The sequence below is a fragment of the Tauraco erythrolophus genome, chromosome 18 (genome assembly GCF_009769465.1).
Source record: "Tauraco erythrolophus isolate bTauEry1 chromosome 18, bTauEry1.pri, whole genome shotgun sequence".
NCBI classification, from domain to species: domain Eukaryota; kingdom Metazoa; phylum Chordata; class Aves; order Musophagiformes; family Musophagidae; genus Tauraco; species Tauraco erythrolophus.
The window spans coordinates 17,570,608-17,595,149 of record NC_141482.1 but is presented as its reverse complement, the minus strand read 5'-3'; the positions used below and the strand labels follow the sequence as shown (position 1 = coordinate 17,595,149).

Below are 24,542 nucleotides of genomic sequence, written 5' to 3'. Positions count from 1 at the left end.
CCAGTGTGGCTCCCCTAGCCTGGCAAGGTGCCCCCCGAAGACTCCTGCCAATCCTGACCTTGAGTGGAGCCACGAATAAACAAGCAAATAAACAGACTCAGGTCGGCGGAGGAGAGCGAACACCGAGAGCCTCGTCGCGGCGTTGCCCAGAGCCTCACTGCAGGCAGCCGGGCACTTCTGCAGCGACTGCCACAGCCAGCTGTCCCCTCCTGGCTGGGGCTTCCAGCAGACCCCACGAGGGGACCTGGTCAGGGGCTGGGGGAGTCAGAGGGGCACTGCAGGTCTCCTCGGGCACATCGCTGCAGTTCCCTAGTTCCAACCCAGCCCTGCGCCCAACAGAAACACCTGCAGGAGAGGGTGCTGCACGAGCCCGGCTGCCTGGGGCTGGACATGGCCCCGCAGGGGCCTGAGGACCCTCCGCAGCAGCTCGGCTGTCAGCGGGTGCCCCGGGGACAGCTCAGGCCAAGGTGCCAGCAGTCGCGTGGCCAGTGCCAGGGCTGCCCGCGCGGCTGCAGCCCCGTCCCCTCGCCCTCGGCGGCCCTGCTCGCCTGCACTGCGCCGGGGCTGCAGCATGCCCGGCACGGCACGGGTTGGCAGGGAACGGCAGAGCTCGGACCAGGCTGGCCGGGCACGACACGGGTGAGACCGAGCGGACAATCTCGTTTTAGCTTGGCCTGGATCGGCACGGCTCAGCTCGGCTCGGCTCGGCTCAGCTCAGCTCAGCTCGGCTCGGCTCGGCTCGGCACTGCGGAGCGCAGCGGCCCCGGGCCGAGCGGCTCCTGCCGGCCCCGGCGCAGGGCCCGGCGGCCGCTTCAGCACCGCGGACAGCGGCGGCGGCGGCACCGGGCGGGCTGAGCCCCCGCGCGGCCCCGGGGGGCGGCGGATGCGGGGGGGGGGGCGGCGGGGATGGGGAGGGCGGCAGCAGGGAGGGATGGGGGGGCGGCTGCTGGGGATCGGGGGGGGCGGCAGTAGGGATGAGGGAGGCGGTGAGAAGGGATGGGGGGCGGCAGCCGGAGATGGGGGGCGGCTGTAGGGAGGGCTGGGGGGGGGCGGCAGCGGGAACGGAGGAGGCGGTAGGGAGGGATGGGGAGAAGGTAGCCGGGGATGGGTGGGCGGCAGCCGGAGGCGGGGGTCGTAGGGAGGGATGGGGAGAAGGTAGCTGGGGTAGGGGGGACGGCAGCCGGGTGCGCGGACCCCTGCGGGGGTCCCGGGCGGGAAAGAGCGGGCCGGTGCAGCGGCCGCTGGGGGCTGTCCGGGAGAGGGCAGGGGCCGGCGCTCGGCGGGATCGCCCGGAGCGCAGCCCGCAGCCCCCGCCCGGGAGGAGGCTCCTTGACGAGCCCCGGGCACGGCTCGGCCCCGCCGCGGCCGCTGCTCCAGCCGCGCCGCCGTTTCCCGGGGCTGCCGCAGCGGCGGGAGCGGGGCCGGCGCTGCGCGGAGGCGCCCGCCGCGGGGAGCCGCAGCCGCGGGCCGGCAGCGGGAGCAGCCCCGCACCGCCTGCCGCAGCCCCGTGGGGCCGCGGACCACCGGTGCCGCCCGCCTGCCCCGCGGCGAGGTCCGGCGGCCGCAGCACCCCCAGCCTTCGCTGCCCCCGGCTCCGCGCCGCCCCTGCCACCCACTCGACGCCGAGCCCCGGACCCCCGCCCGGCATGGGCGGCCGCCCCGGGTTCCCCTGGTCCCCGGTGTCCCGGTCCCGGTCCCGGCCCCTCACCTTGGCTGGCGCCGCCGTCGCCGTCCTCGCAGTCGGCCAGGTTGTTCAGCATGGCGCCGGCTGCCCGCGGCCGCACGCTGCTGCCCGGGAGCTGAGAGCGCGGCGCTCCGCAGCCAGCCGCGTCCCCGCGCCGCCCCTCGCCGCCGCCGGTGGGAGGGGGCTGCAGTGCGGAGGCGACCGGGCTCACGGCTCGCTGCTGCCGGCGGAGCCCAGCCCGGCCGCTCACTTCATCACGTATGCAGGAGGCATTGCCCCCGCCGCGGTGGGGAGGGGAGCAGCGGCACAGGGGCGAGGCGGGGGAGGGCGCGGAGCGGAGCGCACGCCGCCTCCCGGCTGAGCCAGGCGGGGGGAGGAACTAGGGCACGGCAGCGCTGCGGGCCCCGGTTGGCGCGGGCGGGACGGCCCCGCACCCCGCACCAGCCCCCGCACCCCGCACCGGCTCCCGGCGCAGCCCCGGGACCGGGCACCCAGCGCGGGGCATGCAGTGGGGCACACCCTGCGCTTGCGGGACCGACGCGTCCCCAAGGGCCTCCGAGGCTTGGGGTCAGGGCAACCCCCTGCCCGGGCAGCCCCAGCCCCTGCCTGCAGCGAGGCCAGCGGCGGGCAGGTCCCGGGCGGGGGCAAATCCCGGGTCGGGCAGCGCCAGCCACGCCGAGGGACCCCTCTGCGGGCAGCAGGGCCCCGGGCGGGGGCGAAGTCCCCCGCCCCAGCAGCAGGACCGGCCTGCCCATCACCCAAGCGCACCCCGGGGCGGCGGGCGACGGCCACACCACCCCGCAGCGGGGCCAGGGGTCCGGCAGAGGCTGCCGACCCCGCTCTGCCCCCTCGGGCTGCAGCAGCCCTGCGGAGCGGGGAACGCTGCTCGCAGTTGGCAGTGGGCTTGGCCTGACCCCCCCCCCGGGCTTCCAGGGGGGCCAGGGTCACACCGTGCCCAGGAACACCCCGGCACAGGCCCCCCCTCAGACCCACAGGGCCAGGGCTGACACCGTGGAAGGGCTGCGAAGCGGCAGCCCCCCCCCCCCGGGCCCTGCAGCCTCCTGCGGAGCCCCCGGCCCTCGCGGCCCATCCCGGGCTGCCTTCGGGCTGCGGACAGGACCCCGCACTGACCCCGCAGGGCCGCTCGCAGCCCCCCCCCCTTAATCCGGGAGGATCCCAGAGCCAGAGCCGGCTGCAGCTCCCGGCATCTCCTCGGAGCGGGCTGAGATCATGACAGCCCGCTGGCGCGAGTTACTTCTTGACGGCTGTAATTAATTGTTTACTTTCTCCTGGTGCGCGGCCAGCGGCTCTGCAGCGCCGAGGCTCCCCGGCCCTCACCTTGCAGGGCGGGAGGGCTCGGACCCCTCGCACCGGCCCCTGCCCCCGCCCGGCCCCCGGCCCCCTCCCCGCCCAGCCGCAGCAGCCCCCGCGTCCCTCGGCCTGGAGCAGGAGCCAGCGCCGGGGCGAGGGGCCGGCTCCCGGGGGCCAGGACTGGCCCCGCGCGCTGCCTGCACGGCCAGGGCTGCAGAGCCGCTCTCCCCGGCGGGTCGCGGGGGGCTGTGCGGAGCCCACCCACGCGTGGAGGCCCGTGGCCGGGCAGAGGGGCAGCGGGCGGGGGGCTGCGCGGGGACCGGCCAGCCGCGGCGGGTGCCGAGGCGATGGTTTTGCGCAGGAGGCCGCAGCGCGTGGGCTCGGCACAAGAGGGATTTTCCTCCTAAAACAGATGGGGGGGAGGGAGCACGTGAAAGACCACTAATCCCCTAATCCCTGGATTATGGCTCCATTTCAGGGCCCGGGATTTGCCGGCAGCGCAGAGGGGGCTACGCTATCACTGCATCACCCTGCCCATACGCAGGGTCCCACTGGCATGGAGGGGTACGTTGGGGGTGTGCCTGGAGCAGAGCCAGACCGAGGGGGCTTGAACCCCCCAGCTCAGCACTGACCTAACCCAGGCCTGTGAGCGTGATGTCCTGGGGCTGGGGTACGTGGCCCCAGCGTGCCAGGAGCGGAGAGGCTTGGCATGGTGCAGGCAGCACCTATGCCCTTGTGCTGCCTGCAGCTCTGGTGCCAGACCTCTTCCCTGCACCCTAGATGCCCCTGGGTGCTGGGAAAAGGGGTCTGGCACGGGGGCTGCAGGCGGCGCAAGAGCATGGGCAGAGAAGCTGGGGATGGAGAGAGGCAGACGGCCTTCCCCGAGCACGGGAGGGGGATCAGCGGCAAGTGGCCCCCAAGCCCAGGCACAGGCAGGATCCTGGCGTGGGGCCAGGCATGGCATCAGTGCCCCACTTAACTGCAAGAGGTGCCTGGGAACGACGAGAGAGCTGCCCAGCTCCCCTGCCAGGCCAAGGGGTTGGCACAGCACAGCTGGCCCATTCCCCCACATCGCCTCTGCACCCCTCCCGGGATGGAAACTGTTGAGCTGTGTGAGACTCCCAAGAGCCAGAGCCAGTCTGGGACATGCAGCATTCCTGCAAACCACCCTGTGCCACTGCAGACCCCGCAGACCACCCTGCAGCCACTGTGTCAGGCAGACCTCGGGTTGGGGGAACCGTCCCTGCAGCCCTTCCCAGGGCAGGTGTCCTGGCAGCCGGCTGGGGAGCCCTTCCCTGTCCTGTCACTGGCAGCGGTCAAACCTCCCGGGATCAAGACACATGCTGGAGGCACTGGGAAACCTCCTGAGGGCATAGAGCCCTGGGAATGAGGGCGGCCGTGCTGTGGAGATGCTGGTGGGCACGCTGCACCACCTGCAGCCATCCCTGGGCACCATCGGCAGCCTGCCCTTCCCGCACCCTGCCTGGACAGCAGACCCCATGGTTCTGGCTCGGCAGGGTGCTCCAGGGGCTTGAGGGCATAAGGCCAGGCAGCCCCCGGGAGAAAGAAGAGGAGCTGGGACAGGAAAGACCCTAAGAGGAGGGGGACACGGGGGAGGGAGCCTGGCAGCACAGCGGGGCACAGAGGGCAGCGATGCACACACACAGCCAGGGGCTGTGCTGGAGGATTTGCACCATGGTGTGCCCCCACCACTCCATCCCGCATGCCCCATGAGCCCAGGGGCAGCGTGTCCCACAGCACTTTGGCAGGACGGAGAGGTCTTGATTGTCCCTGTCCACACAGGTCAGGGCTCTGCCACCAGCAGCATTGGTGGGACAGGACGTGGAGGGAGGGACGGTGTCCTGTGGGGCTGGGAGTGGAATCACAGGGAGCTGGGAGCCGGTGCAGCTGCCCAAGGCCAAGAGCAGAAGGGTGGCAGCAGGGCAGGGCAGGAGGATGTGGGGCAGGGCAGGAGGACGTGAGCTCCTGCGTCACGAGAACCCCCCACCGCATGCAGCTGGCGCAGCGTCCCCAGCTGCCCTGCCCAGATGTCTTGCTGGCAGCAGGGCCACGGTAGCAGGCAGCCGGGCACAAGGATCAGCCATGGAAGTGACCTCCTCCCACCAGGCCCTGCTTCTGGGCAGCGCAGCCAAGGAGCCCTCGAGCAGCCCCACGCCGGCTGCAGTGCCCCGGGGATGCCAGGCTGCCGCAGCTGAGCGAGGGCCAAAGGGCATGGTGCTGGCTGAGGAGCAGCTGCACAGCCCATCGCCGGCTGCTTCGAAAGGGTCAAGTGCAGGACCGTGGCTGGCCAAGGCTGTGGGGTGTCCTGCATCCCACATGGCACCCCCTGCTTGGCCCCACAGCCTGCGCAAGCTTCTCCAGCCCCCAGCACCTCACCGGAGCACCCCACGGCAGGTTCAGTGGCATGGAGAGACCTTGGGAAGGTGCTCCAGGTGGCAGTTGGGGCTTGGGCTGCCTCAACCCTCCCCAGGAGCAGTCCCATACCCACTGTGCCACACAGCCGCTCAAAGTGCAGCTGCTTGGCGCTTTTAACAACACCTTCCAAGAACACCCCATTTCCCATGATCCTGCCTTGTGCAGCTCTGAGCTGGGGGAACTGGGGAGTCATGGCAGCGGGGTACAGTGGGTAGGGGAGGCTGGGCACCCCACCCACACAGCCCCTGCAGAGCCTGCCCCTCGCACACACTCTTCTGTGCCCTGCGCCTGGTGCCTCGAGTGGGGGCTGCGGGGGCCATGCCCCGTCCTCATACCCCAGGCACCCCAGGGCAGCGGTTTCACAGTGGGGTGTCCCTGCGGGAAGCAGCCAGGCCGCAGCCAGGGCTGGTGGGGCCACTGCACGCCGCCCAAGCCCACCTCCCCCGGGTGCCCACCCCCCTCCAGGGGCCGGTCTGGGCGAGCGGCTGAGCCCACCCCCCCCCCCCCCCCCGGTCCCTTCCGCCAGAATCAGGAGGCGCCGGCAGGGATGACACCGGGGCTGGTTTCCATGGCAACGAGAGAGGCTCCTTAACCACTTGGTTGCCATGGCGACTGCCGCCGAGCCCGGCTGCCTCAGGATACAGGGGGGCTCCGCGCCAGGGATGCGCCGGTGCCCGCCTCGAGCCAGGGCAGCTGCCTCGCTGGCAACGTCCCGGGGGGGTGGCCCAGCCTGGCACGGCTGGGTCCCGGGGAGGCCCGGCCGGTTCCCGGCCCCGAGGGTCGCCCGGCTGCCCACGCCGCGGGCGCTGGGGGAGACCCCCGTGGGGGCGGCCGCAGCGGCCGGGTCCAGACGGCGGCGGCGGGGCGGGGCCGCAGGGGCGGGGCCGGGGGCGGGGCCGGGATGGGCGGGGCACACGCCTCCGCCCCAGCCGGCCGGTCCCGCCCCGGCAGCGCCCCCTGGCGGCGCCGAGGCCCGGCGCAGCCCCGGCGGCTCCGCCGACATCCGCGGGCCCCGCGCAGACCCGCGCCGGCCGCGGCCGTCCCGCCCCGACCCCCCGGCCCAGCCCCGGCTCCGGCCGTCCTGCAGCGGCAACCTGCGCCCGGCTCCGCGGCTCCCGCTGCGGCGCCCGGCCCGTACCGGCCCGGCACCGGGAAGTCTCTTTCCGCGGCCGCCCCGGCAGCCTCAGGCTGCCCCTGCCCGGGGTCCGCACGGGGCTGAAACCCCTCCCGAGCACCGCCCCCAGTGCCGGCGGTGCGGGCTGCGTGGGGCCGCCCACGGCAGAGCCGGCCGGGAGAGGCGGCCCCGGGGCCCCGGCACAGCGCAGGGCAGCGCGGCACCAGCCCGTCGCGCCGGCTGCCCCTGGGCCGGGCCGCGGGGGCCGGGTGGTCCCGCAGCGCCGGGGTCTGTGCCGGGGCAGAGGGTCCCCACGCCGCCCTGGCACCGCGCAGCACAGCCGGCTGTATCCCCGCCTGCTCCCGGGGTCTCCATCACCCTTCGCTGCTGCCAGCCCCGCGCGTGACGCTGGCAAGGGCCAGGTGGCTCCGAGCACTCGCCCGGGATCTGGTCCCTCCCCGGTGCCGTGCAAGCAGCTCTGCCATCCGCAGCCCCACACCAGCCCCGTGGGCACCCAGCCCCATGGCACCCCCCTCCCATCCATCCCCATCCCTCCACAGCTGTATCCACAGCCCCAGGGCCACGGAGCAACGCAGGGCATGAGTCAGGCAGTCTGAGGGCACCCCAGCACGCTGCCCCGACCCCTCGGCACGCGTCCTGCCATGGCCACGGCTGACCCACCGTGCAGGACTGGTACCGGCAGGGCCGTGCCACTGGCTGTCCTCTGCGAGGGCACAAGGTCACAGCTCAGCTGGGAAGGGATACCATCCCAGCACCTCCCCTGCCACGGCCCCCGCGGCGCGCCTGCTCCAGCTCCCGCCAGCCAGGCCCGCTCCTCACCCGGCTCCCGCAAGCACATCAGCCACTGAGCCAGGAAGTCGTTCCTGGAGGGCCACAGGTTCTGGCTCAGCACTGGCCGCTCTGTCCCCAGCGCAACCCATGGGCCAGGCCCAGCCACACCGGGATGCCGTGGGGTGACAAGCAGCCACAGCTGGGATACCAGGCAGGGGATCACGGGGGCCAGAGCCCACTCACAGGGGCACAGGCTGGCCTGGACATCACGGCACCCATCCAGCTGCTCGCCGCCTCCCACCAGCGCCCTTCGCCAAGGGCGCAAGGTCACAGCTCCGTGCAGCGCGGTGCTGCCATCGGCCGGGTTTCTGGGATCGATACGGCTCCGGTGACGGCGCGGCCCTGCCACCACGTCCCCTGGGCACCATGAGGCGACAGCCTGCCGGCCCCGGTGCCCGCGCCCACAGCAGCCCGGTGGGCCACTGCGGTTGCGGACTGGCTGCAGCCTGCCCTCCCCGCACCCTTGCACCAGCCCGGCCACAGCCCTGCAGCCCACCCTCCTCCACGGCTGCCCGAGGAGCAGCGTGCGGCCCCACACCCGGCAGTCGTCCCCCCCCCCCCCCCCCCCCCGCCGGCTGGGATTCGGGCTCTGATTCCAGCTCCATCCCACTGCTGGCCCAAGCGGGGCCTTGCTCCGACAGACCCCCGGGACGGGGGCAGGACAGGGGAACTCCCCGGGCAAGCAGAGGCAGCCCCAGGGGAGAGCCCGGGAATGAAGGGTCCTGCTCAGGCAGCCGAGCCTGCTCCCCTACTCTGCATGCCCCCTCCCCGAGTCCCGCAGCTCCACGCCAGCCCCGCTCGGGGGTCCTCGCCACCTCCAAGGGGCCCAGCCGACCAACCGCCGGCCCGGGACAACTCTACATCCCCGTACTGTGCCCCGACGGCCCTGCCCTGACCTGCCCTGCGGACCCTCCCCACGGACCTTGCCCTGGGAACCCTGCCCCATGGACCCAGCCCTGCCCCGCAGACCCTCCCCACGGACCCTGCCCTGGGAACCCTGCCCCATGGACCCTGCCCTGCCCCACGGACCCTGCTCCACTGGTTCTGCCCTACGGGCTCTGCCCCACAGAGCCCTCCCCACGGACGCTGCCCAGTCGGACCCTGCCCACGGACCGTGCCCCACGGAGCCTCCCCACGCAGCCTGCCCCACTAGCTCTGCCCCACAGACACCCCCGGCCCCCCACCCGCCGGCTGTGCCCGGGCGCTCACCTCTGCCGTCGCGGCCGGGCAGGCGGCCGCCCCCCGCGCCGCGGTCGGGTCCGCGGGCGGCCGCGGGGCCGTGGCGGGGCAGCGCGGTGACGGTGAACCGCCGGCTCATGGCCCCGCCGCCTCCACAAGTGGCTCCGGGCCCCGGCGGCCGCCGAGCGCGGCCCCGCCGGGCGCTGACCGGGGTCCTAGTGCCCGCGGCACCGCCCGCCGCGCCGCCCCCGCGGCTGTAGGGGTGGCACGGCCCGGCCTGGCAAAGCTCGGCTCGGCTCGGCTCGGCTTGGCGGGCACGGCTGGCTGGTCTGGCCCGGCTCGACCCGGCTCAGTTCGGCTCGGCTAAGCTCGGCTAGGCACGGCCCGGTTCGGCTCGGCTCGACGGGACGGACCGCGGGGTCGCTCCGCCCCGCCCGGCCCCATGCCGCCCGCAGCCGCCGCTGCACTGGGGGTGCTGGGACCGGACCTCGGCGGGCCGGGGCCGCGCTCTGCCACCGCCCTGCGCGGAGCCGTGGCCGCTAATTACAGCTAAATTACAGCCCCGGAGCTGCGGCCGCCCCACCCTGCCACGGCCCCGGGCGGCCCCTGGACACTGCCCGGGCTCCGCGGGCCGCGCTGGGACGGGCCGGCGCAGGGCCGCTGCGCGGGGCCAACCCGTTGCCGGGGGGTCCAGGCTGCAATGGGGGGGCCCGGCCACGCGTGTCCCAGCCTGTGACAAACGCCCGTCGCTCCCCGCCGGTGGAGAGCCGGGGAGGCAGAGCGGGGGCCGCGGGGCGGGAGGGGCTCTAGAGAACCGGGGGCATCCACGGTGTGGGGCTGGTGGTGGGGGATGTTGTGACGGAGGGACATCCTCTCCAGTGGGACCCAGTGTCCCTCAGGGATCCCAGAGTTCTCAGCAGAAGGGGAAGTTGGCCACAGTCCCCTGCGCAGCCCCCCTGCACAGTGCCCCTTTCCCCACTGCCCCTGGCACTCCATAGCCCCGGGGAGGGCGATGCCCCTGGCCCGGCACTGTGCGAGTTCGCTGCGCCGCAGCCCCGGCCGGCTGACGAGTGCTCAGAGGCCGTGTCCAAAGGATCGTCTTTATTAAAAACGGGCAGACAGAGGTCGGCAGCGCGGGCAGCAGGCAGGAGCGGGGCACAGCCCCGGGTCCCTGCCCCGGCCAAGTCCCCGGGCACCAGCTCCCAGTGGAGCCTGGCCCGCCCCGGCCTGGCTGGCTCAGGAAAAAGATGAAAGTCGTTACAAATCCATGTGCAGCTTGCACCGGGCCAACGGCTCTGCGTGGCAGAGCTAGTGATGGTGCAGGCAGCATGGTGCCGGCTGCAGCAAGAGTCAAGCTCCTCGGCTGGGGCTCCCTGGGCCAGGCAGCTCCCGAGGGGCGACCCCTGGACTCCCTGACCTTTCCTGCCAGGGAGATGGCAAAGCCCCGCGACCGTGATATGGGAGCCTCAGGGTTGGGAGCGACGGGCAAGGAGCAGCTCGCCGGCCAGAGCGTGGCAGCCAGTCGGGTCCTCAGTGCTGGGGGCACTGCAGGATGTCGTACTTGACATAGCCCACCCGATCCACCTGGTAGCGTGGTGTCATTCTCCAGTAGAAGCTGCCCCGGCAGAAGTGGTACTTGTCTGTGTGAGGAGGAAGGCGCAGGAAATGGAAGGTGGGCAGGAGGGCGGCAGTGGGAGCGGCCAGCCCAGCCAGCCCCACCACAGGGACTCACCGGGGCTGGCAGCGTGTCCTGCCCCAGGGCCATTCCCATGGTGCAGCCCCTGCCCTGTGCCAGGCGTGGAGGTGGCAGCCTCTGCCCGTGGGAGGTTCGGGGCAGCCCAGGGGTGACAGTGCAGCCCCCACCTGCCAGGTCCCCACTCACCTTGGTAGAGGAAGACGTTGCGTGCGTCGAGGGGGACGCCGGTGAAGACGTCGTCGATGGCGCGGGGGTAGCCCTTGTCCACTCTCTGGACCTTCACATCCAACCTGTGGGAAGAGCAGAGCCATGCTGGGGGCTGCTGGGAGCCCTCGGTCCCAGCCCCTCGCTGCGGGGGAGCCAGCAGGTGCCACCATGGCCACCCAGACCCGCTCACCTCCAGTAGCTCTCCCCGCTGAAGAGCAGCACTTTGCCGCGGCCCCGCTGCAGGGCCCCCGAGATGCGGCTGGCTTCCTTCCCGATGCCCAGCTTCTCGATCCCCCGGGGGCCCAGCACACTCTTGCCAGAAAACACCCAGAACTGCCGACCTGCAGCCAGGAGAGAGCACGGGCATCAGCTGGCCCCGAGGGTGCCAGGGCAGCACTGGGCTCCTTGCGACACCAGCAGCACCAGGGCCAAGGCCAGCAGGGGCAGAGCTCACCGGCGAAGAAGAAGACCCTCTTGGTGAGCGCGTCCTGGAAAGCGGCGTCGATGACAGGCGGGAGGCCGGGCCAGGTGTCTGCGATGGAGAAGGCACCCTGGATGCCTGACTTCCAGAAGGACAAGCGGGTCCAGTATTTCCTGGTGGGGAAGGTCATCTGTCCTGAGGATCTCAGCCTGGCACAGCTCCGTGTCCCCCCACATCCTCGGCACAGCCCTATGACCCTCCAGATCCCGTCATCACCCCGGCACTTGCCAGGGCAGGAGGCATCGGATGCTCCTGCTCACCCGTCCTTGAAGAAATGCAGCTCCCCGTTGATCTCCGTGATAGCATCGAAGTTCTTCTCCGCACAGGCGTCCCAGCTGGGGTCCACGGGAATGGGCTCGGTCGTGGGCTTCAGTGTCTCCTCCTCCTCCTCCTCCTCAGTGGTGGAGGTGCTGCCGGCCTCTGTCGGCATGGGCTGGGGCTCCTTGGTGGGCGCGGGTACAGGGGCAGTGGGCTCAGGGCCAGAGCCACGACCTGAGCAAATACAGGGGGTGCGTGAAGCTGAGGATTAGCCCAGTGCCACGGGCCCCCCAGCACGCCCAGCTGCAGGGCAGCCGCTCACCATAGAGGTACTGGATGCCCTGGACATCATCCGGGTCCAGCTGGAAGTCCTGGACGTAGCTGTACATGGGGTACATCAGGGCCTCGCGCACACTGGAGTGGTCCAGCCCCAGCGAGTGCCCAAACTCGTGGGCAGCCACCAGGAAGATGCTGTAACCTGGGAGAAAGTACCAGCCTCAGCACCCGGTAGGATGGGACATGCGACCCCTGCGGGGAGCGCACCAGCATGGTGGCATGATGTGGGGCCAGGTGACACAAAGGAAAGTGCGGGCAGGGGAGCTGGTACCTCTGTCAGGGCAGAAGCCCCACTTTTTGTCAGTGTCGTAGTTGCTGGTGGTGGCACACCAGAGCTTGCCGTCTTGCCGGCCCTGGCTGGTGCAGGTGCTGTAGGACTGCCCCAGGAAGGTGAAGGGGAAGACACACGGGTCCCCCTGGGAGTTGCCGCCAATCACCGCCGTGTCTGAAGTGCAGCATCAGTGGGGCTGGCCCTGGCCCCCAGCCTCACTGGCTGGACCCCAGGGCAGCCCTGAGACCCCTCGGGTGCCCACCCTGTGCACCACAACTAGGGACCAGCCACCCTGTGCACCTCCTCCCCACACACCCCATCCCCGCTCGCACCTCGGTTGGGGCAGAAGCCGTATTTCTTGTCCTGGTCGAAGTTGGCGGTGGTGGCACACCAGCGGTAGCCATCGGAGCGCCCGTCCGTGGTGCAGGTGTCGTAGGAGGTGCCGTCGAAGATGAAGGGGAAGACGCAGGGGGACCCGTCACTGTTGCCACCATTGGTGTAGAGGACTGTGGGGTGAGGAGGGGTGAGGATGGCCCTGGGCAGCTGCAGAGCCAGGCAGGGGCTGCAGCTGCCGCTACTCACGTTCGCTGGGGCAGAAGCCGTATTTCTTGTCCTGGTCATAGCTGGCGGTGGTGGCACACCAGGGCAGCCCATCCGTGCGCCCCTCCGTGATGCACCGGGAGTAGGAGTGGCCCTCGAAGACGAAGGGAAAGTGGCAGTTGGCCCCATTGGCGTTTCCGTGGCGGGTCTTCACCACTGCTCGGGAGAGTGGTGGCTCAGTGACAGGGCTAGGGTGGGTGCCATCTTCCCCCCCAGACCCATCAGGCCTCACCCTTACCTAAGCCAGTTCCCAGCGTCCAGAATTCGTCGTCATCGAAGTGAGCATCGCCCTGGATCCCCCGGCCTGGGGGGAAGGCGTGGGCCAAGAGGCCATCCTTGCCATCGAAGGGGTATCCATCCCCATGCTCTGTGGGGACAAGCACCTTCAGAGCCAGCCCCTCCAGAGGAGCCCCTGCACCCCGAGCAGGCAAGCCCTGTGCACCCACTGCGTGCCCACAGCACACACAGGGGCAGAGGGACCCTGGGCATGTGGGGACATGGCCCGGGGAGATGCAGGGTGATGGTCCTGCAGGCACAGCACATCACCAGCCCTTTTGCTGCGGCTGCGCCGGCTCCCGGACTGCCCACGGGATGTCACCTCGGCTGCCGAACATGATCATGATGTCTGCCTCGCCGCTGTAGATCTGCGTGAAGGTGAGGGGGGTCACGTCGCTCCACACTTTGAATGCTCGCTTGAAGGCATCGTCAATCACAGCACGGTCCAGGTCAGGGGAGTAGTTCATCACCCTGCCGGGGGGACGGGAGGGTCAACACTGCCAGGTCCCGGCTCGTGCTGTGGGAGTGACCCTGCTCCGGGAGGGGACAGCCGCGCTGGCACGGCTGAGCAGAGCAGCCGGCCGCCACCCTCAGGCCGGGGCTCAGATGCAACCCGGGCGTTAGGAGCAGATGCTGCCGCTGTGCCGGCTTGGTCCTGGCTGCGCCAAGACCCAGCTGTGCCAGCAACACGGAGGCACGGCTGCGGGCTGGGCTGAGGCTGCCACCCTGCCTGGGCCCTTGCGCCTGTCTCCATCCCCTGGGGACCATCAACCCATGGGCATGAGGCTCTGTCTCCTGGGGCAGAGACTCACCGGTATGTCAGGTCCATGTGGTCCCACTTGAGGTCCCCGTCGAAGGTGAGGAAGGTTCCAACGTCAGGGACGCCGCAGCGGGGAGCTCGCATGGCCTCCAGCGTGCCGGCGTCCAGCTCCCCCGTCTCCTCCAGGCCCAGCTGCTTCTGCATCTTGGCAGCGCCTTGGCCAGGGACACGTGCTTGCTGCCCGACCTCGCCTCCGCCTCCACCTCCGTGGCGTAGCCGAACCGCAGCAGGTAGCTCTGGGGAGGAAAGGCAGCCGGAGGGGCTGAGTGAGGTGGGAGGGGGCTCAGGCAGTCCCAGGCACCACAGACCTCCGGTGCCTGACCCCAGCCCGGGCACCTCCCGGGGCTCGGCAGACAGGCAGCCCCCAAGCTCAGCCCGCAGCCCCATGCTGCCGCCCTGGAGCCCCTCGGGGTCGTGGGTGCTGGGAGGGGGCCGTGGGGCCGTGCTGCCCTCACCTCCGCCAGCTCCAGGTCGGACACGGGGCTGACCAGCTCCCCGGGGAAGGTGACCACCGCCTGTGGCTTGCTCTGGAGAGGGGCTGCGCAGCAGGAGAGGGCCAGCAGCCCCGCGGCGAGCGGGGCCAGGAGGGCAAGTGCCATGGCGCGGCGATGGCAGGAGGGCTGCGGCTGTGCCGGTCCCGGCGCTCTGCTCGGCTCCGGGCGCCGCCGGGCTCCGGCTCCTATTTATGGCCGGGGAGGGCAGCGGGTGTGAGTCACCCTCAGACCCCCGGGCCGCGACTCACGCTGCCTTCCCGCAGTGACGAAACGCGCACTCAGGCTCCTTCGTTAACTGTTTCATCACCTTGTTTACTAAACACGCTCGGTCCCGCACCGCACAGCACGAGGTCGGGTGCGAGGGAGCGCGGGCGGCTGCACCAGCTGCCCGGGAGCCGGATGCCAGAGCTCAGACCCCCGCCGGGACGCAGCGTCCATCCCCATGTCACCCACTGCGGCTGCATCACCCCAGTGGGGCTGAGCGTTCCCGGCACAGGAGGTTCCCATGGCTCATCACCCCACCGGTGCCTCTAAGCCCACTCACCGGCAGCTGCCCAGCAGAGCCCCGTGGGACCAGGGGCAGCACCTGCCCGGGAGCAGCTCTGTGTGCTGGGATGCTCCAGTGGGGCCCATGGGACACGGGGGTGCCCCATCCTCACCACTGGCTGCTCCGCAGGGCGCTGCTGACTCAGGTTCCCACCCGGCACAGCACAAACCTTGCCATGGGACAGTGTTTTCCTGCTTCTCCCAAAGTGCCGACGCTTGTGGGAACAGGAGCAATGAAGGGGAAAGCAAACAATGACGAGGAGCAAGAGGAAAACAGATGGCAGAGCGGAGAGAAAGGCGCAGCGTCAGCCGGGGCAGGCGGCAGGGTGGGTGCAGCCCAGCGATGCTGCCCAAGACACAGGTGCCAGGATGGATCCCCCTTCCCCAGCTCTCACTAACCCCGGGCTCACAGGGCCCCACTGACCCTCAGCTGTCCCCGGGAGGACGATCTTCCCCGGCCATCCCATCACTGTTGGTGCCCTGTGCTCCTGGCTCCGAAGGCCCCAGGCTGTGCCCCTGCAGCCACCCCCTCCCTGCATCACCCCTGCTCTGGCTGAACCCCACGAACAGCTCGTGGCCTGGCCAGAGGACAGGCAGCTTACGCTGGCATCCAGCATGGCTGGGCGACGGCAAGAGGCGAGGGGCCGCACTCCTCTGTGCCCTTGCAGAGGAGCTCCGATGCTGGAGGGAGGGCTCATCCCTGGGGAAACATCGCCCACACAGGGCAGATGGGCCTCATTGAGGGGCTCTGCCCCAGACCCCCTACCCACCCAGTCGGGGTCCCACAGCCCTGCTCCCAGCCCAGCTGCATGCAGGCGAGCTGCTGAGTGGCAAGCGCCCGGTGATGGCAGGATGGAGCACCGGGACCATGGCTGGCCGGATGTGGGGAGATCACGGGCAGCCGAGCCCCGCCGGGAGGAAGCAGTGCTGAGAAATCGCGGGGTTGCCTCACTCCCACCGCAGCCCTGCAAGAGCAGCCCCTGTTCCCAGGTGGAGGAAGTTGCTCCACAAGCAGCCGCCATCCTGCACCCCGGCATGACAAACACGTCCAGCCCATGGTGCCCAAGTGTGGCTCCCTCCTGGAGGGACAAAGGCCAGGCCACCCCACCACCTCCCCTCCCTGTGGGGTCCAGCCTACCACCCCTCACCCTGTGCATGGCCCAGCTCCTTGCAGGGCAGGAGGCAGTGGGTCCCAGTGCTCCTGGCCAGCAGCCAGGGTGAGGATGGGGCTCTGCCAAGGTGCCCTGAGGCCCCCACTGCAGCCCATGGCTCCTGGGGTGCACAGGGAGCCGGCACCACTCCATGTCCTCCACTCTCCAGGCTGCCAGGACCTCAGCCCATGGCACATAGAGCCAGTGCCAGAGCTGGATGTAAAAGCGTCCTTGGGAGGACGCACTCCTGGGACAGCTGGGGCAAGAGGACGTCTGGCACTGGCTCCAGGGCACAGCCAGGGGCGCCAGATCTGGCTCTGGCCTCCCCAGCGCTGCGGCAGATCCCTGGGCCTTTCCCATGCTATTCCCATCCCTCATTTCTGCCGCATGCAGGAGCCACACATGCTCCCACAGCCTGGGCACGCTGCCACAGCACCACCCGCACCGCACCGCCTGTGGCACTCCCGAGGGCAGAGCCATGGCCCAGCAGTGCTGGCGGGGACGGGGCTCCGAGGAGAGCCGGGGCTCGGAGCAAGTGATGGCAGGAGTTGCTGAGAGCTGAGGCCCTGCACGCTGCACAGCCCATCCTGGCAAGACCACGCTTGCCCGGCCCCAGCTGGCTCCAGGGTGCACTGACGGGTCCATGGCCAATGGCCTCGAGCATCCTCAAGCCGGGCAGCCAGGGTCCTGGCAAGGGGCTGCTGGCTGCAGCTCTGCCCCATGGCCCAGCCTCTCCCACTGACTCACGGCCTCGCTCACCAGCTTCCTCCTGGCACCAGCCCGGGGGATTTTCTGGTGACTCTCTGGAGGCTCCGCAGGGAGCAGGGGCAGGGCTGGGGCAGCAGGGAAACCCCCACGTCTGGCAGCACCAGCAGCTTCAGAGCTGGGCAGGGGAACTCCACAGGGATGGGCTCGAGGCTACCAGCATGACTGGCAGCCCCAGCCCTGTGCGGGGCAGCCCTGGCCAGCTCGGCTGTGGGGCCAAGCCGGGGCACTGGGGCAAGGCACGGGTCCCTTGGCACAGGCACACGCAGTGGGATGCTTGAGGCAGAAGGATGCTTGGGGCAATGGGATGCTCAGGGCAGAGGGATGCTCGGGGCAGAGGGATGCTTGGGGCAGCCACTGCTGCAGCTGGGAGAGGAGAGTGGTGGTGAGCGTGGCAGGAGAGGGCTTTTGGCTGCCAGGGACCCCAGGGGCATTCGGGTGCTGTGTCCAGCCTGCGTCTGCCCAGGGGCACCGCTTACATCCTGAGCTCCTGTAAGGACAAATGATATGGAAAAACTCACATGGACATCCTCCATCCCAGCCGGCTGCCCGAGCCACGAGGCTGGCTGTCACCACCGCCACTGCCGAAAGGGGAAGGAAGAGCCACCACAGCCCCTTCCCACGCCCTTACTCATGGGCCACCTTCATGCAGGCGGACACCACGGGGAGACCCCTGTGGGAAACCAGGCCGGGACCCCGGCTAGGGCCGGACACCCGCCTGGATCCCTGCCGGTGTGGAGGCAGCAGCTCTGCCCAGGGCAGAGGCTGACGAGACACTGTGGCACCTCCATGAGGCTGCAGGTCTCCAGCCAGCAGGTGCTGGCCAGGCCAGCAGTGAAGTTTGGGGAGCTGGATGGAGGCAGGGACTCCCAGAGTCACAGCCGGACCCTCCTCAGCTCTGTTCCCCCAGTGCAGGTGAGCAGGGTGGGGGCCAGTGGGGAGGGAGCGTGGCCATGGGGTGCACCAGGGTGGCAAAGGTGGCGAGAGAGCCGAGGAGCAGGGGGGCAAGGAGTCACACAGATGCCACTGTTGCTGCCTTACACCTGGGGAGCCCAAAGAGCTGGGCAGGGGACAGGGGGGATGCGGGAGCGAAGGGCAGGCCCAGGCACATGGACGGCATCGGACACCTTCCTGGTGCGAGGGGCCGGGCAGGAGCACAGCAGAGCACGGCAGCAAGGGGAAGTGGCACGGGAGAGAGTCAGCATCTTGTGCAGATGAGACAGCACCGGGTCGGGGAGAGCACGGCGCCAGCCACCGCGGGGGACCACAGCCCGTGCGGAGGGCAGGGAGCTGCTTGGACACACAGTGCCAGCAGCATGGCCGCTGCAGCAGAGGCAGATGACCTGGCTGGCGGGGTGTGCCCCCAGCCAAGCTGCGCTGCCACAGCCGCTGGCCCCGCTGCCCCGAGCTGCAGTGCCCGGAGCCCAGCCCTGCTCCCATCCCACGGGCTCTGCAGCATCAGCACCCCGTGCCCAGGGAGCAGAGCCATACCCGCGCACTGGCTGCCCCAGCCGGCACCAGCTGGCTGTACGGCACGGTGTCCCGGGCATGGGGACGCGTGGCACGGGAGCGAGACCGAAGGCCCAGGGAGCAGCTCTGCGTCAGAGGCTTGGAAGCCCCACTGCTCCTGCTCAAGGGCTCCAGACAGAAACAACATTCCTGCACACGCTTCCCGTATCTGCTGCCCCGATGTCGGGCCATGCGTGGGCTGGGAGCGCATCCTCCAGCTGGGCCCAGGACCCTTCTTGGCAGACAGTGCCGCGTGCCACGGCCCCACAGCATGCCTGGCACCGCCAGTATTGGGCCCCACATGCCTTCCCCCACTGCCCCATGCTCCACGTAGGCACCTGCTCATCCCCCTGCCCATCCCTGCCAGACCCTGCCTGTCCCTTGCCACACCTGGATGACTCCCACCCCCTCAACACCGGCTTTTTGAGAATCCTTCGCCCCTGTTTGTCCAGGCAGGAGGCGGTGTCCTGCCCCCCAGCCCTGCTGCCCCCGTCCCCAGTGCCGCCTCTTGTCTGGGCGAGGATGACGAGGATGACGCAGCCGGTGTCAGCCGGGCGGATCATCTCCGCCCTGCAGGCACTGAAACCAGCGCTGCAGTTTCATCACCCGGCAGCGCCGATCCCAGCTGCAAACCGCACATGACACCAGCTCCAGGCACCCAGGTGGGCGGCACAGTCACCTCCCCGCTTTGTGCTGGGACATCCCCGCTCCCCAGCCCTTTTGCATCCCAGGAACCCATCCGTTCACGTCCCACAGGGATGCTGGAGCGGGAACGTCCCACCCAGCCCAAGGCAGGGCACACTGCTGCACTCACCTCCGCTCCGCAGGGACACGCTTCCCACTCGCTTGCCCATGGCCGTGCCCCTGTGCAGGCGGGAACAGCGGCTGGGCTCGGCAGCTGGCGGTGCCACTAGCCCACGCTCGGCCCCTCTGGGCACTGGTGCCGGCGGCAGGCACAGCGGCACAGCCCCTGCCCTCCTGCACGGCGGGAGGGAGAGGGACCAGGCTCCCACCTGCTGGGAAGCCCCCGAGGTGGGAAATCCAGAAAGGTTTGAAGAAACAAGTCAGCCTCTGGCAGAAGCATCCAAAATCGCCTTGGCATTGGATCCGGTGTGAAAACAGCCCAGACTGCCCCGTCTGCCAGAGAGTGGCAAGAAGAGCCCGGCAGCCCCCGGGCTGTAGGAAAGGGGTGCAGGAGCTCTAAACGCCGCGGTGCTCCTGTAGTGTTTCACGACCTGCCTGCTCTAAACTCCTTCCCATCCCTCGAGCCTCGTCCCGTCTCAGTTTTCGCCTCTGGCTTTGACCAACTTTTGTTCTACCAAACCTTCCCCACCTGCCAGCAGCGGGAGCGCGGTGCCTTCGGACACGTGAGAGGGGTGCAGGGGCCGCAGCTGCCCCGGCTCCTGCGGGCTGCACAGGGTGGCACCATGACTTTGTCACCTGCAGTGGTTTTGGGAAGGGGTGTCCATGGGCAGCTCTGCTGCCACCCTCCCCTCAGCCACCCAGGGCCACCCCCACTGGGTGCACCCCACGGGGGTAAGGCACGGGCCGGGCAGGCAGCAGGGCAGGATGGGGCTGGGCGGCCGCGGGCTCCTCAAGGCACAGCTGCTGCGCTGGACCGCCCGCTGGCCCAGCACGGCACAGCACGGGTGGGCAGCGCTTTGTTCCCCAGGGGCGAGATGGGCACGGCAGCTGCCTGCTAAAACGGGAAGAGCAGCAGTTGTGACAATGACGGCAAACCTGCCCGGCTGGCTGGCGCACGGAGGGGACAACGCGGCGCCAGGAACCCACCGGCTGTCGGTGACGAAACAGCTCCAGCAACAAGAAGCAGGGGGTTTGGGTGAAATACGGGCAAAACTGGTTTATTTAATTGTAAACTTCGAGAAGCAGAAGGAAGAGCGGTAGATGCAACATGCTCAGATTTCAGTAAAACATTTGACAACTGTTCCAAACGCTCGCTGCCAAATTAATTCAGAGCCGCTCAGTTGTCACCGCAGGCATATGGACAAAACCGGGGCGGCGCGGGGAGCGGTACCGGCCGGGGCGCCGCCAGGGCTGCACGACCCTGGCGCCTTTCAGAACCTCTTCTGCCGGCGCGGGTGCCACGGGACGGGAGGCGGGCAGGCGCCCGGCTCCAGGAGCACCAGAGACCCGGGGAGCTGCTGTGCCCCAAGCAGGCACCTCCGAGCACCACGCGGCAGAGAGCAGCCCCGGAGCTGGCCTGCTCGGCCCTGGGGTCTGCTGACCCCTGCCCACGGGGCCGCGGGCACCAACCAGACCCAACACCACACCCGGTCGCTGCCCGGTGGGGCTCAGGACCGCCACCGTGCGAGAGCCGCAGGGCTCCTCTGGCCCCCAAGGGGGTCCGGCTGCAGGCAGGGCTGGCGCACGCCGGGAGCCCCCACGGCAGCGCTGGGGTACCAAGCTCCCCTGCCCCATTCCGGGTGAAGCCCCGCGCCGGCGACGAGCGCAGAGGACAGGAACGGCCCGGCACAGCGCACATCGAGGGCCTCTGCAGAGCTCTCCTGCCCACCTTGTTTATTCTACTTATATTTCAGTAATTTGCTGATTATTCTTTTTTAACTAACCAGCAGTGATGAATCAGCAGCACAGGAGAGGGTGGAAGCCAGCGGCCTTGGACCATGGCTCCGAGGTCTCAGGTTCTGGGAAGGAAGCCACAGGATCCCTCCAGAAGGGAAAGAAAACAACCGGCAGCAGCGACAGCAGCTCTGGCAGGCGAGGAGGGGCCGGGCAGCGCCGCAGCCGCGGCCGTTGGCGTTTCAGCAGCTCCAAGCACATCCTGGAAAGGCCATCGATGGTCCCAAAGCCCTGCGGGAATGGCAGCCATGGCTCTGACCCGGGCGCAAGACGAGACACACGGCACAGGCAGCGTATGGCACAGCTCGGCGCTGTCGCTGTGCCAGCCTCGTGCAGCACGGTGGGCACTGACAGCCTGGGAGGGCACCGTGGCCCGCTCCGGCAGGCAGCAGCTCCCAGCAGAGCAGTGGTGGAGGCACCGGCAGGGACTGGGCTGCATGCTCCGTCCGGAGCTGGCTCAGCCACACAGCACCACCTCGCTCCAGGAGAGCCCCTCCGTGCCCATGGCACAGCTGCTGGCAGCACCTCCTGGCCTGACCAGGCTGGGCAGAGCCAGGGCCAGCGAGCCACCTCCTGCCAAGCAGACCTTGCGGGGATGAAAACGGCCTCGCCACGGGCTTTCGCCGGCTCCTCCGAGGCCCTGGGGAGCCACTGGGAGCGGCTCCTGTCTGTCTTGGGAGGGCCATGCCCGAGCCCAAGGGTGGCATTAGGGCTGAGGCCGCGGGTTCAGACGCAGCCTCGGCAGCCACAGAAGACGGGCATTATCCTATGGCACTCCCACCCGCGCCAGCGCCCTGGGAAGCGGAGATCCCAGCAGCGACAGCTGGCAGCAGAGGGAGGCTGCTGCCCGCAGAAGCACCGCTGGCCCAGCAGTGCCGGGGCACAGGGCAGAGGGCCGGAGCGGTGCCCATCGGGAAGCTGTCCTGGCTTGCTGCCACCCCGGCACAGAGTGATCCCTTGGGAGAGCCCCGGGCGCCTTCTTCAGGAGCCGCCGCTGCTGGGAAGGAGCGGAGCGGTGAAGCAATCTGGTGTGAAGAAAAAGCCATTTCCTGCAGCCAGGGCTGTTTTGCTCAAGGTTTTACAAAATGTGCTGATGCAACTGCCCGTCCCAGGTGGCATATAAATATGAGCCTGGCTGGTGCGGACTAATGCCCTGCAGCTACACAAACATCTCCAGAGATGTTGTCCTTCAAAAAGGAAGAAGGAAACGAGAACAAACAGCACGGACAACAGAATCACTGACTGTGGAAGTGCGGGGGATCAGGTTGCATGAGGCTGGCGGGGCACGGCCCTGGGCACCGCGCTCAGCACAACCACCTATTCTGGGACGCTGACCGATGCCACCAGCTCATGGGGAAGCTATTGTGGGATCAGAACGAGCCCGTCACGCAGGTCATGCTGCCAGGGATGGGCAGACCCACATGGCGCAGGGGTGCCGGCAAGGGCAAGACCCCTATCGGAGGCACTCGCTTGGCACACCCTCGCCCTGCCCCGAGTGGCAGCTTGGCTGGCTGCAGCTCCTTCCAGGCGCTGTATCCAGGCTGGAGAAGGTGGAGCTGGTAAACCTCCCACCTCCCGGCACAGCCTGGCAGTGCTGCTCATCACCGGCCGGTTAAACACCAGCTTGGGGTCCCACTGGAGCCTGGTGGCTTCAGTGCCCAGGCACAAGCGTTGGTGTCATCCTCTCAGCGCTCCGAGAGGCCTTTCACCTGCCGCTCCCCCGCTGAGGCATTTGGACACGCATCTGACACATGTCGCATCCATTTCGGGATTCCCTTCAGCCCCTTGTCGAGATTTCCTTATGTTTTCTGTGGCCCCGAAATGATGTGAGGCAAGGGAGCCGCCACGGCAGAGCGGGACCGGAGCGGAGCCGTGCCTCCAGAGCGGAGCGCAGGAGCTGTGCTCTGCCCGGCACGGAAATCCTCCGCTTGCCCCCGCGTGTGGGCATGCAACGATTTTAAAAATAGCAGGTTACCCATCGCAGCAAAGCTCCCGCCGCACAACCCTTCGAGCCAGAGGACACGGGGTATCCAGGCAGGGTAACTGGGAAGCTTTAGGCAACTTCCCGCCAGTCGAGCCAGCAGCAGGGGGATCCCCACCAGCCCCCGAGGCTCCCAGGGATCAGGCTGCTTTGCCCTGGAGCCATCACCTGTCGGGAACACCCCTCACTCGTCTCAGACAGCAGCTGACTGAAGGCAAAGAGCAAAGAAACCTGCTAGTCCGACACAAATCCATCCCGTTTCCCCTACCTGGGACACAGCTTTTGCCAGGGGATGCTCTGACCCCCCCCGCCCCCACGAGAACGGTGGAGCTTCCCCCACCAGGGAGCACAGGGATGCCCAAGCCCGCGGCCAGAGCCGGCCCCACAGCCGGTCACAGACAGCACCGGGCTCCTGCAGCACGAGCTCCGGAGAGAAGACATCGGAGAGGGGACATTGTCTGCAGGAGCCCCTGCGTCCCCCCAGCTCCGCTCCCCCCAGCGACTGCAGAGCCAGGCAGGGCCGCTTCAAAGAGGAAAGTGGGACAAACAGCCCCAGCCCCTCGGTCTCTCTCGGCTTTTGGCACGACGGTGGCCGCAGCAGCCGGCTGCACGCAGGGATCGGCACCCGAGCTGCTGGCAGGCCACGCTGCAGCAGGAGCACTCCTGCGGCCAGCCCCTCCTCGACTCCTGCCAGCCGGGCATGGGCTCCTTCGGGGCCGCCACCGTGACAGACGAGGCCGTAAACCTTTCAAGGATGTATTTAATTAGCTTGAAAAAGGGCCGGAAGACGTCTGTCCAGCCAGCTGGCGGCTCAGCAGCTGCTCCTCTGCTGCCTCTGCCGGGCACATGGCGCCTTCAGGAGCCTCACCCGGGGCAGGAGGTGCTGGATGGGTATGAGGTACCCGCAGAGCCCCACGGAGGAGACCTGGGCTGAAGGGGGGTGAATCCAGCCACAGCCCTCCCCACCCTGGACCAGAAGCACCACTGCCAAGCGACACAGAGCGCGGATCCTGCCCACCCTGCTCATCCAACACTCGTCCACTTGCATTTCTGGCAGGCCAGCTCCACGCTCGCAGGCTGTGCCAGATGAGACACTGTCTGTCCTTCTGCAGCTGGCACTGCGTCAGCACCTGCTCTGTACCCGCCGCTCTGGCCAGCAAGACAATGCGACTGCCCGCCTGGACCTGCTCTGGACAGAGCCGCAGTGCAGGCTGACTCTGTCTGAGCCGCCCGGAACGCAGCCGGGATGCGGCGTCTGGGTCTCCCTCGCTCAGCAAACACGTCCAGGAACGCCGGGACTGGGCAGCCAGCTGCGGCCCAAACACGTCCCGGCCTCAGAAGAGCGCAGGCACCACTCGGCTGCCTTTCTTCCCGAAGAAACCCGGGACAGAGACCTTCTCACTAGAGCAACACGAGCAAACACCAGTGAGAGCAAGGAGCCGGCTCTCCATCCACAGCTGGGCTCAGCTGGAGCAGATGGCACGCTGCCAGGCTCGACAGCACTGCCGGAGCTGGGTCAGCCGCAGGCTCCCTGTGCATCCCTGCAGGGTGCCGAGGTGGCAGGAGGTGCCGAGAGAGCCGCACCGCCTGCAGCTGCTGGGAGCCCCCGGGCAGCTCAGGGCAGCCCCCCGGCTTGTGCAGCTCCAGCATGGGCGCTGGGGCACTGCCAGCGCCCCCGCAGCCAACCCGGGCTGCCGAACCGGGCACCCCTCAGCACCCGCGGCAGGCGGCGACCCGTGGGGTGAGCGCTGGGCTAGCGAGGGGCCGGAGAGCGGTGGCTCCTCTTTAGCTGCAGAGCTGCCGCCGACAGAGGCACGGCCGGCCTCCGTACGGCACGGCGAGCCCGCGGCGGGCGCCGTTCCGGGCAACGGGACGGAAAGGGCGTAACGGCCCGAGACCCGCAGCCACGGGGCTGAGCGCAGCCGGCCCGGGCCCGCGGGGAAGGGTACGGCAGGCGCCCCCGCGGCTCGGCCGAGG

At 69.4% G+C, this 24,542-nt stretch overlaps 2 protein-coding genes across 3 annotated transcripts in view; both read right to left on the bottom strand.

Annotated features, from left to right (window-relative positions):
• The window catches only part of SLC12A5 (solute carrier family 12 member 5), a 28,097-nt gene extending 19,382 nt beyond the window's left edge, over positions 1–8,715 (bottom strand). The window contains exon 1 of one of the 2 annotated variants that reach the window (XM_086623112.1): positions 8,607–8,715. In XM_086623112.1, the coding sequence (XP_086479238.1) occupies positions 8,607–8,715 (109 nt within the window). Of the gene's footprint in view, positions 1–1,708; positions 1,770–8,606 lie in introns of those variants that run through there. The other variant, XM_086623113.1, reaches the window with a different exon arrangement.
• Positions 8,716–9,768: 1,053 nt separating this feature from the next.
• MMP9 (matrix metallopeptidase 9) lies at positions 9,769–13,744 on the bottom strand. Its single transcript, XM_086622723.1, has 12 exons — positions 13,514–13,744; positions 13,024–13,172; positions 12,664–12,792; positions 12,408–12,581; positions 12,158–12,331; positions 11,826–11,999; positions 11,541–11,696; positions 11,221–11,452; positions 10,934–11,073; positions 10,670–10,820; positions 10,459–10,562; positions 9,769–10,216 (listed from the first exon to the last, which is right to left on the bottom strand). The coding sequence occupies exons 1-12, from the start codon at positions 13,663–13,665 to the stop codon at positions 10,107–10,109; spliced, it is 1,845 nt and encodes a 614-aa protein (XP_086478849.1). The 5' UTR covers positions 13,666–13,744; the 3' UTR covers positions 9,769–10,106.
• Between the last annotated feature and the right edge of the window lie 10,798 nt (positions 13,745–24,542).

Excerpts from the sequence above, each read along its gene's own strand:
- MMP9 (XM_086622723.1), bottom strand. The coding sequence starts at position 13,665 with ATGCAGAAGCAGCTGGGCCTGGAGGAGACGGGGGAGCTGGACGCCGGC. Across the intron at positions 12,582-12,663 it reads GACGCTGGGAACTGGCTTAG|TGGTGAAGACCCGCCACGGA; the intron begins GTAAGGGTGAGG and ends TCTCCCGAGCAG. Across the intron at positions 11,074-11,220 it reads CTGCATTTCTTCAAGGACGG|GAAATACTGGACCCGCTTGT; the intron begins GTGAGCAGGAGC and ends CTTCCCCACCAG.